Source organism: Danio rerio, chromosome 16 (genome assembly GCF_049306965.1).
Source record: "Danio rerio strain Tuebingen ecotype United States chromosome 16, GRCz12tu, whole genome shotgun sequence".
Lineage (NCBI taxonomy): Eukaryota > Metazoa > Chordata > Actinopteri > Cypriniformes > Danionidae > Danio > Danio rerio.
The window spans coordinates 40,456,071-40,474,932 of NC_133191.1; the positions used below are offsets into that span (position 1 = coordinate 40,456,071).

The 18,862-nt window shown below is 36.4% G+C and overlaps 2 protein-coding genes across 14 annotated transcripts in view; one reads left to right on the plus strand and one right to left on the minus strand.

Moving 5' to 3' along the window:
• LOC141378258 (serine/threonine-protein kinase pim-2-like) overlaps positions 1-18,862 on the minus strand; it is an 82,041-nt gene that overhangs the window by 44,306 nt on the left and 18,873 nt on the right. Inside the window, exon 4 of one of the 8 annotated variants that reach the window (XR_012392310.1) lies at positions 16,601-16,716. The exons of 6 other annotated variants lie outside the window; for them this stretch is intronic. The gene's annotated coding sequence lies outside the window, so the exon portion shown is untranslated. Of the gene's footprint in view, positions 1-16,600; positions 16,717-18,862 lie in introns of those variants that run through there. One more of the 8 variants, XR_012392311.1, reaches the window with a different exon arrangement.
• The window catches only part of LOC141378251 (uncharacterized), a 62,395-nt gene that overhangs the window by 37,625 nt on the left and 5,908 nt on the right, over positions 1-18,862 (plus strand). Inside the window, exons 9-19 of one of the 6 annotated variants that reach the window (XM_073926305.1) lie at positions 8,765-8,936; positions 9,248-9,365; positions 9,435-9,521; positions 14,853-15,008; positions 15,373-15,516; positions 15,657-15,782; positions 16,280-16,423; positions 16,552-16,677; positions 17,241-17,621; positions 17,768-17,862; positions 17,987-18,037. In XM_073926305.1, the coding sequence (XP_073782406.1) occupies positions 9,437-9,521; positions 14,853-15,008; positions 15,373-15,516; positions 15,657-15,782; positions 16,280-16,423; positions 16,552-16,677; positions 17,241-17,621; positions 17,768-17,862; positions 17,987-18,037 (1,308 nt within the window). In that variant the 5' untranslated portion in view covers positions 8,765-8,936; positions 9,248-9,365; positions 9,435-9,436. Of the gene's footprint in view, positions 1-8,764; positions 8,937-9,247; positions 9,366-9,434; positions 9,522-12,880; positions 12,983-14,852; positions 15,009-15,372; positions 15,517-15,656; positions 15,783-16,279; positions 16,424-16,551; positions 16,678-17,240; positions 17,622-17,713; positions 17,863-17,986; positions 18,038-18,862 lie in introns of those variants that run through there. The other 5 variants (XM_073926306.1, XM_073926308.1, XR_012392284.1 and 2 more) reach the window with 5 other exon arrangements.

Here is an 18,862-nt window from a genome sequence, read left to right on the forward strand (position 1 = left end):
TCAATGGCATCCCCTTTGGCAGCTGTTGGATTTGCCCTCATCCAGATATGGTCCTTTCCTCCTGAGCTCTCCAGAGCATCCACAGATAGACTCGATCAGCTGGACCAATTGGACCTTATATCTCTGCTCTCTCACATGGCTCCTTTCTGGTTTCCTGCACAGATATCACTTTGCACATGGCAATTATTTGTTTCTTCATAAAAGTCCCTACTATATTAGACATCTTTGCAAACCATTCCAAGAGGTTATGTGCATGGTTATATGTGAGATTATATGCCAGGTTTTATGCAAAGTTTCATGTGGTTTCTTGCAAGGGTCATGCGGTTTCTTGCAAGGTTTCTTTCAAGGGTCGACCCAATAGCAGTTCATGCGATGCGGTGTTAGATGCTTGTTTCTGTCAGTTTCCATGCCATCACTCACCAATGCACTTGTTAACACATTAATCCCATTAAGTTTATTATTTTCAAATATTTCATTGAGCGTTGGTCTTGATGGATCATCTTCATCTCTTTCAGCCATTTCTGGTAATTGAGCATAATACAATTATTCTCTCTGTTGCTTTATTCATAATTTTTCATACTTCTTTAGATGTTTTTATTTATTGATCATTCATTAACTTCATGAATGCAAACCCATTATGAACTTATTTCTGAAGGCATTTCGAAATTTAGGAAATACTTCTCTTGTCACAGATGTAATAACTGTTCCTGCTTCATAATTTGCTTCTAGTATTACTCCAATCATCTACTCATCATAGTTTCTTAACAGTGCTTGTTTACAGAATAATTCTCTATCTAGTCAACACCAAAAACAGTCATCATCTCACTGTTTGGAGCAATGGTCTCCACTCAAGTCTTTTAATTGAACTAGAGCTCTGTGAAGCTGTAGATAATTCAATCATCCACATATTGTGACAGTGTCCATACTATGATCTTCTCCCTTATTATAACCCTTTATGCATTCTGGTGTATACAGTATATGCTATTCACCAAGCTACACAAGTACAAACAAGTTTCTACCCTCCTCTGGTAGTTACCTAAAATAAACTCAATAGAAACCAAACCACTTGAAATATTTACCATCCAAAAGAACATATCTTTACATACAATATTAACTTCAGCTGGAAAATCTTTTCTTATTGATTTTCTTAAATCATAACCTAAACATTAAGCCTCTTTTATCTGTCTTAATTAACCATTTATTTTAACTATCAAATTAACTTCAATTAAATATTATTAGTTACTTATAATTTATTACTACTTTAAATTTAAATAGAAATGTCTAGGACAGATTGCATATTACATTATCTAGATGTTTCTATTAGTGCTCCTATTTTTACACAAACTTTTCAATAGTGTTTAATACCTATTTCAGCATTTAGTGGTTTTCTTTATGGGCAAATCTACATCTGATTTAATTTTAACCCTGACTATGCTGGCTGATTTTATCTGCATCTCAGTCCTGTAATGACAATCATTTAGTTGGAATTTGACACTTCTTTCTTTTACTAATCAATTTTCAGAGCTATATATTAATTCCTTTTTCGTCCTAATTTATGGTACTGTCTTTTGGCTAACATTTATTTCTTAAGGCATTCTCATTAAACTAGTTGTTCATACAGTTTTGATGCACTTTTTTATCAGCCGACTAAAACTTACTGTATGTTTTGTAAATTTCTCTTTGCTCTGTTTAACTATTATTCCTTAATATTTTTTTTCAAATTATTTTTCACATATGTTTTCATGTGAAACAATATCTTTTTCTTAAACACTTTTCTCTTTCAATTTTTCTTATAGTAATTTAGAACTGTTACTTTTTGACCTTATCATGTCCTATGAATTCATTAAAATTGTTGTTTCAATCTTCTCTTTAACTATAAATAATTTTTCTAGATTTGAATTTTTCCAGTTTTCAATATCCAATCTTGATTTAGGTCATTCACAATAATATTATGCTTAGATATTATTGCCTTATCAAAAGCTTTTTCTTTTTCTTTAGTTAGTCTGCTGCATTGTAATTTATCATTCTATGTTTAAGGAACTTTATGATTAAACCAATTGAAACTTAAACCTAAATTATTTAACATTCATCATACTATATTATTTAACAATACACATTTAAAGTTTCATCTTAAAATGTAGCTTTTTCAGTCCTCAGTAAATCCTGAGTATGCAGTGCCTGCATCACTGCTGTAGCATGTCACAAGTGTCAACAGCCATTTTGCTCATTGTGTTTTTCAAACACCTTTCCATTTGCCAGTGTACTCAGAGATGTCTGGTAGGTACAAGACTACAGTCCCCCAAAGTTCATCCCTATGTCCTCTTAATTAATATATATAGAATTTAGCTCATGAATTAATAAAATATATATATATATATATTTTTTTTTTCCATTTTTTCAATTATCAAATAAAGACTCCTTTTGTAGTTTAACAACTTATTTTCTTATTTAATTTCTCAATCATTTTTATCATATGTAAATATGCTTAATTTTCTATTTGTTAAATGTTCTTATAATTAATTTCTTTGGCTTCAGATTGTGCTTCACTTATTTTTCCTAATCTTATTCTAGTGTTTCCTCACTAGTTACATTACATCTTACACTATTTTAATGTCTCTAACATTTCCATACCTGTTTTAATTCAACAGTACTATATGGTGGCCTAATGTCTAATATACCTGTTCAAAATCCTTACTGCAATAGCTTCAAGTTCATAGTACTATTTTAACTCCCCATGTTTGTTTACTTTAAGCATTTTTCCTATCTGAAATGCAATTTTTAATTCTCAATTACCTTTTAAGTACATAAAATATTAACTATATAATTTTTGAACTCACTATTATGTTCTTTCATTTCTCCTCAGTGTCTATGCTTTACATCTGACTCACTGCTTTTACTACAAATAGCTGTTGGCTCAGATGACAGCCTGTAGCTGACTTTAAAACAGATGACAACAGTCAACTTACTCCACAACAATTTTTTATTGCACTTAAACATAATTTTATCTTTTAAAGCCAAATCTTGTTTTCTTCAAAATGTTGCTGTTTTTTCTAATTTTTATCTTATATTACTTTATAATATATATTTTTAAACATCTTCTCTTTTAATTCTATTAAACAATGTTTGGACTTCTTTTTTCTCCATTTTCCTATGCTTCTTTTCCTTTTCAAAAATTAGCATTTTTGTCTCTTAGATTTTCCTAATTCATTTTTTTAAGCTTATTTTCCTTAAACATTTGATCATTAACTCTTCAATTAATCAATATTCATTAAAGTTTTTTCTTCTAATTCTTTATTTACTCAAATTATTAACTTATCTTTTTTTTTACTGATTTAGTAAATTTATTTCCTGATCAATATAACTATTAATCTCCATATGTAATTATTTCCATGCTTCAATTTTTTTATTTCTTAATATTTATTAGTATAGCTTCTAGTTGCATTTTTATTAACACTTTTTATTTATTAAATCTTATTCTATCATGTATATTTTCTTATTTCATTTATCTTATTACATTACTTTATATTTCTATTTATTTAATACCTTATAATATATCTTTACTCTTTAGCTTCTATCTGTCCTGTGAAACTTTTGTTCTTAAAATAGACAGATTCTTACCACTCCTGAAGCAGACCTTCTTCCAGACTGTCGACATGTCAGGAATTTCAGTCCCCTCTCTGCCCATAGTTCATACTTAAAAACACTTCAAACACACAGAGATTATTCAGAAAAATGTTTAACTCGTATATTCTTGTTTTTTAGTCTTTGTCTTTCAAATGCAATATGATCTCAATTAATTTTATGAGGCTTAAACCTCCTCTGTATCACAATCTCTTCCCTCAACTGCATCACTCTCTATCTTATTGTTCATAAAATCACACAACATATGCAGTCCTTCTTTTATATTATAATATAAAACGATAATTCTTTTAAACTCACTCTTATTGCAAACATACTTCTAAACACAATCATACTTCTCACTCGTCCTAACCTCATCTCTTACACTGTGTAACCTGAACCTCACCTCTATTCTAGTCTCTCTAGATCAGGGGTCGGCAACCCGCGGCTCTAGAGCCGCATGCGGCTCTTTAGCGCTGCCCTAGTGGCTCCCTGGAACTTTTTCAAAAAATGTTTGAAAATGGAAAACGATGAGGGAGGAAAATATATTTTTTGTTTTAATATGGTTTCTATAGGAGGACAAACAATCTTAACGTTTTCCGATGCTGTAAAAGTGTGTAGAATATTTAATTTCAACATTTCTGTCAACGAAGATTTGCGTCATAGCCTGCGACACACGTTTCTATCAGCAGGGCGGGATGCCAGGCAGGTAGCTGTTGTAAACAAACCGGCGGCTGTGTGATGAGCCATGGAGTGCAAGCTGTCTTTGCCAAAGAGGTACAGCGGGGCACGCTTTCTCATTTTCCCTCCCTGAGAGAATTCTAAGAAGCCCATCCCGATCACTCACTCAACGGTGATTATTTACAAGGTGCGATCGTTGATATGCAAACCCCTAACCCCAACCGTCATTGGGGGAAAAGCAAATCGTGCTAAATTGTACGAATTAGATCGTACGAATTCATACGAATTAGCCACTAAATGAAAAAGTTACGAATTGCCGTGAGATTGTGTTGGTTGAGCACATTCCCAGGAATGACTCGAGCTGATCTTGAAATGGAAATGGCAGACTGCGTTTTATTGCACTGTTTGTTGCCCAGATAAGGGGCACGTTGTGCACGTTAATTTTGATGTTGTTTTTTGGAATCCTCAAAATAAAAAAAAAACATTAAAAAATTTAATTTTTTTTCTTTATTTCTTTATTGCATTTCTTTAATTTCTTAAAAGCAAAACATAATGCAATAATATTGTAATGAAGTTAAACTTGAACATTAAACATAATTCATTAATATTGTAATGAAGTTAAACTTGAACATTAAACATAATTCATTAATATTGTAATGAAGTTAAACTTGAACATTAAACATAATTTATTAATATTGTAATGAAGTTAAACTTGAACATTAAACATAATTCATTAATATTGTAATGAAGTTAAACTTGAACATTAAACATAATTCATTAATATTGTAATGAAGTTAAACTTGAACATTAAACATAATTCATTAATATTGTAATGAAGTTAAACTTGATAATTAATCATAATGCATTTATATTGTAATGAAGTTAAACATGATCATTAAACAATTCATTAATATTGTAATGAAGTTAAACTTGAACATTAAACATAATTCATTAATATACTGTAATTAAGTTAAACTTGAGACGGCATTGTACAACAGAGTAGTCACGTGGCGCGTCATTCTCTACAGGATGCACTGCAGGGAAATGAACATTTAATCATGAAGGCTCAGTATGTATTTGTAGCCAACGAAGTCATTTTTATAGTAGGCTAATATAGCTAATATAAATACATACAGCATGTGTTGCCATCATTATAAGGCTTATATAAGGCTTTTAATTTTTTGCGGCTCCAGACATATTTGTTTTTGTTTTTTTTGGTCCAATATGGCTCTTTCAACATTTTGGGTTGCCGACCCCTGCTCTAGATCAAAGGTGATAGCTTCTAAGCACCCCAGCAACACAGACAAATACACAAATACTTACAATTACATAAATACACCTCACTCCTCTTGAGTGACCTGTCCGAGCAGCCTCTAACCTTAGAGCTATAACCACAGAATTCTCCACTACACTCCTCTTGAGTGACCTGTTACTTCTGCTCCCGTCTTTACTGTTCTTCAGTAAAAATAGCATTTCACAGGATTCTTGCCTTTTTTCCCCCAGCCTCCTGAATAATAATATTTATCATTATTAAAACAGAACGGGTACTCCGAGGTCTTTGCGCGCTTCTCTCTACTTTATTAATCTGCTTTAATCTCTTAACTGTCACCACACTTTAAGAACTTCCTTTTAAAACTTAAAAATGCTCTAGGCATAATCTTCATCATTAAAAAATTTCCCAAACATGAGTAACAGTTACTAGTTAACGTTTATCCTATCCGTCAAGGCCCTCTTAGGAAAACACAGATCATTTGCATGCAAATTGTTATTTTCTTCTGGTATTCAAAACCCCTTTGTTTTCCTTTTATATCTTTACTTTTACTTTTTTAGTTTTACTTGTAGTTCTTTATAGCTGGAGAAACAGTTCAAGTGACTTTTTACCGTTACAAGCAGGTCCTTGGTAGAAAAAACACAAACGTATAAGCGAAAATTGCTTACCGTTTTTAATCGTGGCCACATATTTGTGTTTTTCCTCCAAGCCTCAGCATGTCCAGTGTCACCCGTCTATCTCTTTCCAGCCGCACGTGCGGGCGCCATTTGTCGTAAATATTGACTTCTCATCAATTACAAATTATCAGACCAGAGGTTTTGAATATCAGAAAATAGACTTTATTCTCCATAATAAAGCCGAGAAAGAGCAGAGCAGACCCCAGAGCATTCTGAAGTCTCTCCTGGACACCTTCCAAAGTCTCTCCTGCTCCTTCTCCTTTATTTATGTTTTTGACACACCCCTATGTGTCTCTTTTTAACTTTTGACCATTTTTGAATAGGTTTTCTAGTCTAAGGGGTCCTGCTATTCTTGGCTCTCAGCCCACTAGCTCATGTCAACAGAGATGTTACAGGTCTATGTCAGCAAAGTATAGATGCAACTTATGCAAAGGAACTAAGTGTTTACATACATTGTTATGATAGGATAATAACTTGATAATATGTTACTCATTCTAACTTCTGACACATATAGCTTCATACAAGTATTTAACATAAATAATCAGTGCTTTACATATTCAGTTATTCTACACAATCAGTCACTCAGCCTTCTCCTAGTGTTGCTCCTGTGCAGGCATACTCATCTTACACAGACATATCACTGTATTTTTAACACAGGCTGGCATGTTTGCTGCAAACACTACATACATTTTGTGAAGAGAAAATTAACTGCTTTACACTTAGAAAATACTTCATACAGAGAGAATAAAATCTTCTTCACTCATAGCGCGTCACGCAAACACCGCCCACAGAACGTCCCCGAATCAAACGTCACACAACCCGCCCACTTCAGTGGGAATCAGGACAGGCAGATAAAGCACACCATAGAATCATCACGAAACGAAACCATTAAAATGAAGACAACCGAAACAAACAAATGACACGTTACTGTACAGCATTACATGAAATGTCTATACGCACAGACCTGTGTATTTCCATTCATTACATTTTAGTCGCCGACCGACTGTTGGCATTGTGCATCGAGTGCTCTCGCCACTAACGGAGGGACCCAACACAGAGAGCGCACACATCCATAATATAAAGCCACAGAAATTCTCGTTTATAACTCGATATGGCATGTATTTTATAACATCCTCGTTTTGATAGACATCGTGTTAAGTGTTTCCGGCACAAGAGCGAGTAGCCTAATAAAATATAGCCATATTTGTTGCGCTCGGCAGCTATTCACTAAAGCTCTTCATTTAAAGTTTCATTTATAAATTTAACCACATCATATAAAAACATAAACAGTTGTTTGAGGATAAAGAACACATTTTGTGTTTGGACTTTCCCCCGATGCGTTTAAAGCAGCGAGCGCTGCGCAGGACTGAGTGACAGAAAAAAAGGTAGGAAAGATTCTGCTTTCACTCACCCAAATGATGCTCTGTTTGCGCGATTTGATTAATATCATCGCAACCAAATACTTTATAAATAACATTTCAAACCTTCTCCGGTGTTAATTGTTTTTAGAAAATATCGAAAATCTTTTTTTTCAGACAGGTCTTTGTAAAATGAAAGTTAGGATAAAAGTGGCTTTAAAACGGTTTGATTTATGTATTGTATATAGGCTACCTACATATAGCTAGCTTTTGTTTATTTTAAATTGGTTTATTTATTTAATACGATTTATATATATATATATATATATATATATATATATATATATATATATATATATATATATATATATATATATATATATCCGATATTTGTAATTCTTTAAATTATATTTCAATATAGCTTAGGCTATTTTATCTAGATATGACACTATATTGTTTAAAGTCTATGAAAGTGGGCATGTAATTTGTTAAGTTTTATGTCTTTCTGTTGTATTTATATTGTGTATTATCTCCAAAATAAATACAGAAAAAAGCCGCTCGCGGCATAACAGAGCTGTGAAGGAGCGCTCTTGCCCGGTCTCACACACACATACAGGCATTTAAACGCGCACAAACAAACATTTTACCCTTGACAAAAACTCTGGAAAACCTTTACTGTCTGCTGTGTCTTTAATATGGTGTAAAGATTATTATGCGTTATTGAAACATAAAGGAGAACGCAGCAAAGAACGTCACTATAAATTTAAACTACTTTATTATTTTATGCAGCAGCCTTACATTTAAAAGGGAAACATAAGGGTGATCATACGCAAAAAGACCCCAGACTATAGGGCTAGATGTTTTCTTTCCCTTATTTCTTTATTTGTTTGGCGCATGTGCTCATGTGCAACCAGAAAACTGCCCGCCTCTCCTTTCACTCCGCCCGAAGCCCCAGCTGGCCCTCCTTGGCCCAAGGTATTTGGCGGGCCTAATAAGGCCGGCCGCTGGCCCCAAGAAAGCCCCGCTTTGGCCCGATTAGGCCCCGGAAATGACAGTGGAAACGCGACTGGTCTTGGCTCGCTCGCTTTAGGCGCGATAGTGGAAACGCAGCTAATGACTCCCTGTGCTAATGTCTGTGTCTCTCTGTCTCTCCTCTCTAGCGGACTCCAGCAGTTGACCGATCCTTCACCAGAACTCTCACTCAACCTCACATTCTCCCTGGAGCACCAGAGCACCTATCCACTGAAGAGCACCATATTCATCTCATTTCACGTACTTCACTATATAAATAAATCACCCTCCGGAGACCTGTTTGTAACACCAACGCTTTGTGTATGTGTTTTTCCTCTGACTCGCCACAATAGTCAAAATAAGTTCATGTGACTTAAGTTGTTCAATTATAATTATATGAAGCTAAACAAAAATAACTTTATTCAACAATTTATCTATGGGAGGATTAGAAAGCTCTTGGATTAAATGCTAAATATCTTCATTTGTAGATAATTAATGACAGAATTTCAGTTTTTGGGTGAACTAAACCTTTAAGCAGCTGTAAGCCTCACAAATACGTAAAATTAATTGACTGAAAACTGCTTGAACTTTATTAAAACTGTTTGCACTAATATATTGTGTTAACTACACAGAGGCATGCAGCAGTGGCAACGTCAAAAGAAAGCTTCCCCTAAATCGAGACTAAAGGTTACTTTCTTTGGGGAAGCAGGCACAGACTCTGGTGCCCTACGCAAAGACAGTAGCTAACAGGTCATAATAATTTCGAAGAGGAATTTCAGATCAGATTTCTTTAATTACAACGTCATTTCTGTTGTGCAGTAATGTTAGCAGAGATCGAAGACCGATTGTTCATCTGTGGTGCAGACAAAAGAGGAAAGAGTCCCCTCTACAGCATTAACAGCGTAGGTCAGAATTACTTCAGGTGTGCAGTTTTGATTACAGGTTGTGAATCACATGTATTACTGTTGAACTGTTGATGTCACATGCACTAATTTACAGATATTCTTATTTACCTTTCGGGACCTTGAACATGACAGAAGAAGGTGAGGGAACAGACCCCGAAATGCAGACGAGCTAAAGGCCGATATCAAAGCAACTTGGGCTACAATAGTACCTCAACTTTGTCGAAGGCCGATCGCCTCCATATTGAGGACATAATACAGTACATTAACACATTTTTCAGAAGGCCAGCGTGTGTTTAAGAACTGTTTTATTGGTCAAATGAAATATGCTAATTTTGTGAAATACTGGATTTGAGTTTTTTCATGTTTATCCATAATCATTTAAATTGAAACAAAGGATTGAAATACTTCATTTTGTGTGTTGTGAACTAATAACACATAAGTTAAACTTTTTAAAACAAATTATTCCAATTTTTTTGGCACATACCTGTAGCCTGACCTGTCACCTAAAACGTTTTTGCCATGGCAAACCCTACCAGGAGCATCAGCCCCCAAAAACATAGCTGTAGGATCACTCAGGCAGTGTTTCAGACACAATTTTCTTATTGCTCCCTAATCTCAAAATCTGCAAGAGTAGAGTGATTTGACGCGACCGGCATTTTTAAAAGTGAAATCGAATAGGAAGAAAATGGGAAGAAATCCAGAAGTATTGCTTGGAGTTACTAGGAACGTTGTGCACTTGGCTGTATATCTTATCAGGGAAGAGAACGTGACACAAATTTATCATTTCACTGCCTTCTGAGTGACCCAAAGGTCCGTTCTGAATGAACAGTGAACATAAAAAGGGATGTCAGAGCTCATTTTCAGCTAAGTTAAGGAAAATGCCACTAGTTAGCTAACCTTTCCCAAACACATTTTAGATGCCATTTATCAAACTAGAGTTAATAAAACAGAAATGACTGGCCGTGAAGGTCATCAGTTCACCCACCGCTGTTTACTGAGTGCAAACACAGATGAGGGATCCACTTGATGACTCGAATGATCTTCGTGGCTGCTTCACGCTTCAGTGTTCGTGTGTCTGGGCCCTGTCATACACCCGGTTTAAGGTGTGATGCAACTGTTGTTTGCTAGTTTCAGCTGGACATTTTGACGTTTTGCAGCACGCTGTTTAAATAGCAAATACATTTGCGTACTGCTCTAAAAAAGGAGGTGTGCTGAGGCGCATTGTTGGCACTTTGCTATTTTGAGGAACTAAACTGTTCAATAGACCAGCTGAGAGGAGGTCTAAAGTCCAGCGCAGAGCGAGTCAGTTGTGCGTATTGCTTAAACATTGCTTAATACACACAGGATGTGCAGCAATTCGCAAATATCTTTACCAATATTATTTATTATATGCAGATTATATTTGTTTTATTAAAAACCAGCTTCGATTTGCCCACCTGTCAACTCACCGGGTTACATAGGCTGAAGCAGGCAAGCCCCCACAGTGTTTACCTGCTGCCATGAACTGAAGTCTAGGAGGTCTTGAGTGTGTTACTCTTAAAGAGACTGTGATGTTGTTTGATGCCTAATCTGCTTTTAATGGGTTACATTAAACTCACTGAATGATATTAAAGTGATGTTTACACACTATTTCTGCATTTTGAAATATCAGCAACAGCTTGAGGTTTGTGTTGTCAATGCAATGTTTACAGTTCTGGTCTTATACTTCTGGGTTTCTTCCCACTGCAGCCTCGCTTTGGTTCTTCAAAATGGTGACTGCGTGAAATAAGCGTATGGCAAAAATCGTATTAGCAGTGTGGTGCAAAATGTCTTTATTTATAGTGCCCTGACCTTTTAATAGCAGGGGAACTGCTATAGAATGTCTCGTACCATCACAACGGTCAAGTATGTTTGACATGCTTTTCTCTCTATTTGCCACTTGCTTTTCTTTTCTTTTGCTGCCTGCTGTTCATTCAATCAACAAATTGCAACCAGTCAAGCACCAAAATCAACTTTCACTTCAAGTTGAGCTAAACCCTCTTTCGCTTGTATGAAACGCGCACTGTCATTGGACAGAAAGAAAACCACAGCTGATTAAAGCGGGAGTTTAAAGATCAGCAAAGCGACTCAGATGACAGGGACTCATTAGCTTTAGCTGATTTCTGTTGTAGAATTTCTCATCTGGGTTATCACTGTCTGTAGAGAAACGTTTTGCAGTTGAGGGGTGACGTTACTGCTGTCTGAATGTCCATCATCATCAGTCAGTCAAGTAGTCTTTATACATTTCCCGAAGGCGATTTGGTTGCAGCATACACGCATGTCACACATAATACTCAAAGCACATAATACAATACAAAATTCTACCCTAAATTCAAAAACGTTACAGCTGAGGGGATGAATGAAAGTTTAAACTGATTTGTTTTACTAATAGGAGTTCTGTATCGATTACTTAAAGGGAGAAGATAAAACTCGTGGTGCATGAACAAACATGCATGGCCCGAGGGGTCCATTCCTCCTCCTCATCTTCCCTTAACTGCGCTATGGCACTTTAATTGCCGACTATTATTATGTTTATGACATTTTAACGACACTTTTTTTCTATTTTTCCCCCCTCTTTTGTTTTTGACACCTAAAAATACACAGACATTGTTGATAGTTCACCGGTTAGGAATTATTGTAAAAATACCCATAATCTATTTTAAGATGCCATTTAATGTCACTAATTAGATTCATTTAATCATTCAAATGTTCTGTGTTTGCATTGTAGTAGGTATGGATTGTATAGATGACATTACACGAATCTGACATGACTGTTCGGGATTGAATAATGCACCTTTTACACCTGTTGGGTCAAATCTGCATTTTCAACATAATTTATTTGTAACATAAAGAATGAATTATTAAGTAATTATGCTTAGTTTCAATCAAGAAAACCTTTATTTAATACAATTAGTAACATTTACAGTTGTATTCTTACTATAACATCTTGAATTTAGCGAACAGTTTCCAGCCAAAATGCATGCGAGCAACTCAATGAGCGCGGACATTTTGGAAAGGTCAAAAAAGCTCTTCCACTGCCTGCAGTGTCATTAAAATCCACAAGAGGGCAAAATACACGTATCAAAGTATATACAGCAGGCTTTCAATCAAACGAATGCTCAGGTTTATAATATACAGATCTTATAAACTTGTGTATTAAAGATAATACGCGCTGCTTTATAGGGTAAAGGTCACAGACCCTCGCGAAAGACGACTCGTTGCTTGGCAACAGCAGAACGCGTTCTAACGGTTGTAGAGGGTCTGCAGGCGCGCGCAAACTCAGCTTCAGTAATCTGCTGGAACAAGAAATGAAGGTTGATTGTAAAAGTTGTTCCGAGTCTCGGTCGATAAACACATCGAGCAAAACAGTTGAGCGATTTCAGAAGATGTCTACAAGACCTTTCGAGATTCTAGCGGAAATGGAAAGTTGTAAGACTTTGACGGGTAAGTCCAGACACTAAGAACACATGTGTTTCGTATTTGCCTGTTTTATATGTCAATTTTTGATACTAAAACTCTACTTTTACACTGTAAAATAACTTGTGTACTTATTTTGGATTAATAAATACAATCATACACTGCCGTAAGCCCGTCTGACAGTAGCTTTAACCCATTTGTGTGTACGTTCAGGTGTCTGTTATCCCGGCGCTGCTGTTTAGCCGAAATATGGCGATCATAACTCGATAACCTGACGGTACACAGAGGTGTTTTCAGAGCATAGTGAATATAAATGCAGATTCAGTGTTTTAGTGAACAACATCAGTCTATTTAATACAATAAACACCAGAGTAAAATGCAGATAACCTACTAACTCTTACTTGAGTCAGAGTCAAACTCTTCCTAACGAATATATAATGATATACAGGCGTGTAGCCAGCCTGGGGGGAAATAGGGCTTCTTTTTCTAAAAAAAAATGTGGACCTTTTTGTATTTATTCGCCTTATGTTTCTCTTAATAATGATATTATAATACTGCATTTTAGTGACATTTTAAGCACTGCTTTTAGCTGGATTAGCTTGATGGATGGTCATCATAATAGCACTTTAAGATACCAAAAAAAAACTGTTTGCTAAATATAAAGAATTAAGAAATATGAAAAAAAACTTATTTTAAAAATACAAATTATTATAACCTCCTGGGGCTGGAGTGTCCACATATGTGGACGGCACATTTAAGCTCTTAAGTGGCTATTTAAAATACTTTGAATGTTTTATATTTTCTTACAGGCATACATTGTCATCCTGCAACTGTTTTCAGCATATGAAATGTCCCAAACCCTATTCTGAACTTTCAGAAATGGGGGAAAAATTTGTTTTTACCCTCTGGTAGTCATGTTGCTATGTTATATATGCATTCAAAAACATTCAGGAAAGGGTTTTATGTAAATTCAGACCACGAGTCCACATATATGGACACCATGTTTCTCTAAAAGTACATCATATCAAAAGATGATACTTAGATTTTTATTCTACTTAGGTTCCAATAAGCCCAAATAGCAAATAGAAATAAAAAAATGCATGTAAAAATCATCTTGGCCCTTAAGAGGATATCATATATAATTTAAAAAAAAGAGTTAAAGTTTTAAATGAAAAAAATTGTGGTCTTTTGTCATTTAATGAGAAAATAAACTGGCAAGCACATTGAACTTTCCTCAGTCAGAATTCATCCTTCTAAAACATAATAATATTAATAATGCAGAGCTTCACTTTTTGAAGGTTTATGGATAACAAAAATAGCCCAATTAGTATTAATATTACCTTGAACATGGGCCGCTTTTGGCTTCAAAACCTTCATAGTGTTTTTTTTCTTCTTCAAGAATAAGGTCCAAGATTCAGAATAAACGTTGGGCTACTTGTAGTGAAAGATGACTTCACTTTTGTCATATTGTATGTTGTCTTGCTGGATGAGGATGTTTGACTCATGAAAAATATTAGTTTGCATACTGATTAGCTGAAGTCACACTGATGTGACGTCAACAGATGATTCGGCTTTTTTCAACAGGTTATTTTCACAATTTATGATGGTGTAGGAGCCAAAATAGGACAAATGAGGTTATGTATAGGACAAATTCTGTACTATCCCCTCCCCCCACACTCTGGCTACGGGCCTGAAATATGACAGAAGCATGAAATTATTTACAAACTTGCTGCTGTAAATCTGAGTGTTTGATATTTATAATCTGCACCGCTAAGAACTTCATTTGACTATTTAAAAGGGGATTTTTTCTCAATGTTAGGATTTTTTAATGAAATATTGACAATAAAAATCAAGATTGAGATTTAGAGTTTATTGTTCGTTGTGTTTTAATCCACAGTAGGAGGAAGAGGAGTGAAGAGGAAAGCGGAGGATGATTTTCACAGTATTTTAGGTGAAGGCAAACCATACGCTCTGCGGAAACGCATCAGAGTTGCAGAGCTGGAGAACACAAGAGACACAGAGATGAGCAGCTATCAAGAGAAAACCAGCTCAGGTGTGTCTCCATCAAAACTTGTACAGCTTCAGCACCATACATTTATCACCACTGAAGATTCTGAAACATGAAGCAGGGTGCAAAGTGTTTCACTCAGTTAGCTGCTAAATCCAGTGAGCATGCGGAGATTTTGGCCACTAGGCAACAATACAGTGTCTGGATCAAAGTGATTGATTTATCTATTATGGCCAAAATCAATACAATATTATATTATGATCATGCTCCATCAAGTTGAACACTTTCTACTGTAAACATGTCAGAACTCAGATGTTGATTTGAACTTAATTCGGGCACTTTAAAGGGGATTTTCTCAATCTTTATATTCTGAAGAGTGTATTGTTCATTGTGTTGTCATCCACATTAGGAGGAAGAGGAGTGAAGCGGAAAGCGGATGATGATTTTCACAGTGTTTTAGGTGAAGGTAAACCTTATGCACTGCGCAAACGCATCAAAGTTGCTGAGCTGGAGAACACAAGAGTGGACGCCGACACAGAGGCGTCCAGCTCAGGTCAGTCCACTCTTTATGACTGGAGAAATACTGGAAAACTGGAGCACTGCTGCCATTCGTTAAATCCCAGAGTAAAATAAATGCCAATTAATGAAATAATCGATTATTAATAATTCATTATTGACTGTAATCCACATCAGGAGGAAGAGGAGTGAAGAGGAAAGCGGATGATGATTTTCACAGTGTTTTAGGTGAAGGTAAACCTTATGCACTGCGGAAACGCATCAGAGCTGCTGAGACGTCCAGCGATGAGAACAGCAGCTCAGGTCAGTCTCCCGTTACAGAATCACAATTTTCTACAGTTTCATCACTTAAAATTCATAATACAGAGGCAAGCTGCAAAGTATTTTAATCAGTTAGCTGCTAAAGCAATGGCAGAAATACACGGTATGTGTGAAAATTATCCACTTTTATTTGTGCCAAAAAATCATTCAAATAGGGCGACACGGTGGTGCTGTGGGTAGCATGTTCTCCTCACAGATAGAAGGTCGCTGGTTTGAACCTCGGCTGGGTCAGTTGGTGTTTCTGTGTGGAGTTTGCATGTTCTCCCCATGTTGGCATGGGTTCCCCCACAGTCCAAACTATTTTCTACAATGTAGATTGTGTCAAAGCAGCTTAACATAGAAGTTGTAGTAAATTGAAACTGTGTCAGTCCAGTTTTCAGAGTTGAAAACAAACGTGAAAAAGCTTCATTACTGGCATAAAAAATAAATGATTCTTAAGATTAGGAGTGTATTGTTCATTGTGTTGTCATCCACATTAGGAGGAAGAGGAGTGAAGCGGAAAGCAGATGATGCTTTTCAGAGTGTTTCTGGTGGAGGTAAACCATCTGCCCACCGGAAACGCATCAGAGTTGCTGAGCTGGAGAAAACAAGTGTAGACGCCGACACAGAGGCGTCCAGCTCAGGTCAGTCCACTCTTAATGACTGGAAAACTGGAGCACTGCTGCCATTTGTTGAATCCCAGAGTAAAATAAATGGCAATATTGAAATAATCGATTATTAATAATTCATTATTGACTGTAATCCACATCAGGAGGAAGAGGAGTGAAGAGGAAAGCGGATGATGATTTGCAGAGTGATTCTGATGGAGTCAAACCATACGCTCTGCGGAAACGCATCAAAGCAGCAGAGACGTCCAGCGATGAGAACAGCCGCTCAGGTCAGTGTCCCGTCACTCTTCTACAGTTGCTGCTCTGTGCTGTCAAATAAAACACAAACATATTAAAACCTCGCTAAACAAACAGAGCAGAAATAGAGGATGTGTGACGTCATTAACATGAACACACACACTGGCTGTGTCTAAAATCACACGCTTCCATACTAAATAGTACATTAAGACAGTATGTGAGCCGAGTAGTATGTCTGACCTCACAGTATTTGACAAACAGCATGTGAGAAGTACCCGGATGACCTACTACTACTGGAGAGATTCTGAAGTGTGCATCCAGTGGACACTACACTGTCCCATAATGCACTGCGAGATCATTCATGAATCACTCCTCTAGTGGATTTTGGAGATTTTGATAATAAAAGTCTCACATAATGTGCCTTTAAACCTGTGAATGATGCAGTATTGTGCAAAGTATTTCTCAGTAGAGCTTCATGACAAAACATCTGGAAAGTAGTAGCACTGCTGCCATTTAAACAGATCCCCAAATACAATAAATGCCAATTAATGAAAGAACTGATCATTAATAATGCATTGTTGACTGGAATCCACAGAAGCTCCAAGAGCACTGAAGAGGAAGGCTGGATGTCTGGATCAGGACACAGTTGCTGCAAAACGAGTGAAAACAGCCCAGATCCAACATGGCGGCAGCAGCAAAACTGCAGCAGAAGACAGAAGTTCAGCTAAAGACAGAAGTTCAGCTAAAGACAGCAGCTCAGCTAAAGACAGCAGCTCAGCTAAAGACAGCAGCTCAGCTAAAGACAGCAGCTCAGCTAAAGACAGCAGCTCAGCTAAAGACAGCAGCTCAGCTAAAGACAGCAGCTCAGCTAAAGACAGCAGCTCAGCTGAAGACAGCAGCTCAGCTAAAGACAGCAGCTCAGCTAAAGACAGCAGCTCAGCTGAAGACAGCAGCTCAGCTGAAGACAGCAGCTCAGGTTCGTCTTCTGCCGTAATGTTTTCTGTCTAATCTGCAGGGTTTTGTTTTATTTTTCAGAGTTTTACAGAATTTTCTCATGATTAGATTGAGCAGAAGAGTAACAGGAGTGAGCAAATGTCATAAATGTGATGTGTTTTTCTCCAGGATCTTTACTTGACAGATATGTGCTTGGGAAGAAGCTGGGAGAGGGATACCATGGCACTGTCTATCTGGCTACACGGAAATCTGACGGCCAGAAGGTAACATTCAATTTTCCTTTGTGTGTGTGTGTGTGTGTGTGTGTGTGTGTGTGTGTGTGTGTGTGTGTGTGTGATCAGACATCTCTCTGGTTGAATAAGTTTTGACTTTATGCTTTTTTTGCAGGTTGCCATAAAAATTGTGACTAAAAAGCTTCTGGGAACGCGGTACCCGATGGTAAGTTTGCATACTCTACTGAAAATATCTGAAGAGAAGTGATGAACTCCAAGTTTAGTCATGTTTTCATGTTGTGTATTGAAAGGTACACGTGTAAACAACACGCTTTATGGAAAAGACTGAAACTGGACGTGTTTAGTCATTTCCAGAAATCCTGTTTTGACTGAATATTAAAGAGTTTCTGGACATTTCTAATATTGGGGGTTATCAGCTTTAGTAGATGAACTGTGGAGCACAACACCAGTCATAATGTCTGAAACTGATATTTGTGGATCGTCTGAAAGATCAATAAAGAAGCTTGTCAATAATGTTTGCTTTGTTAGAACAATATTTGATGAGAGATGCGGCTGTTTGACCATCTGGAAGGTGAAAAACATCTGAGTATTGAGAAAATCAGCTTTAAAGTGAATAACTTCAACTAAGTCCCGCATATTTCCATGTAAACTACATATGATAATAATACCACATCGATAAGAAATGCACAAACATATACTGAAACTAAATCTTTAATTAAAGTCAGAATTGAGAGTTTTCCTAAAAATAAAACCGCATGACAAAAGACTGGTGTAGTGGTCCAGGGGCACATGTAGTGTTGAGTTTGAGTTCATATGTGAACATAGCTCTGTTTCCATCCACCTGTTTCATGCACATTTAGGATTCCGTTGAACGATGCTTTCACTAAGCTTGCGTTTCTGCTCATACAAGTAAACAACTTGTTGTGTTTGTTGCGATGGGCATTGTCGCTGTCCACTCAGGAAACACAACCCATTAGGTTCTCTCCGCCACTCCGCAAGCTTACGAGCTGTGTGTGCGCCTGAGTCTGTA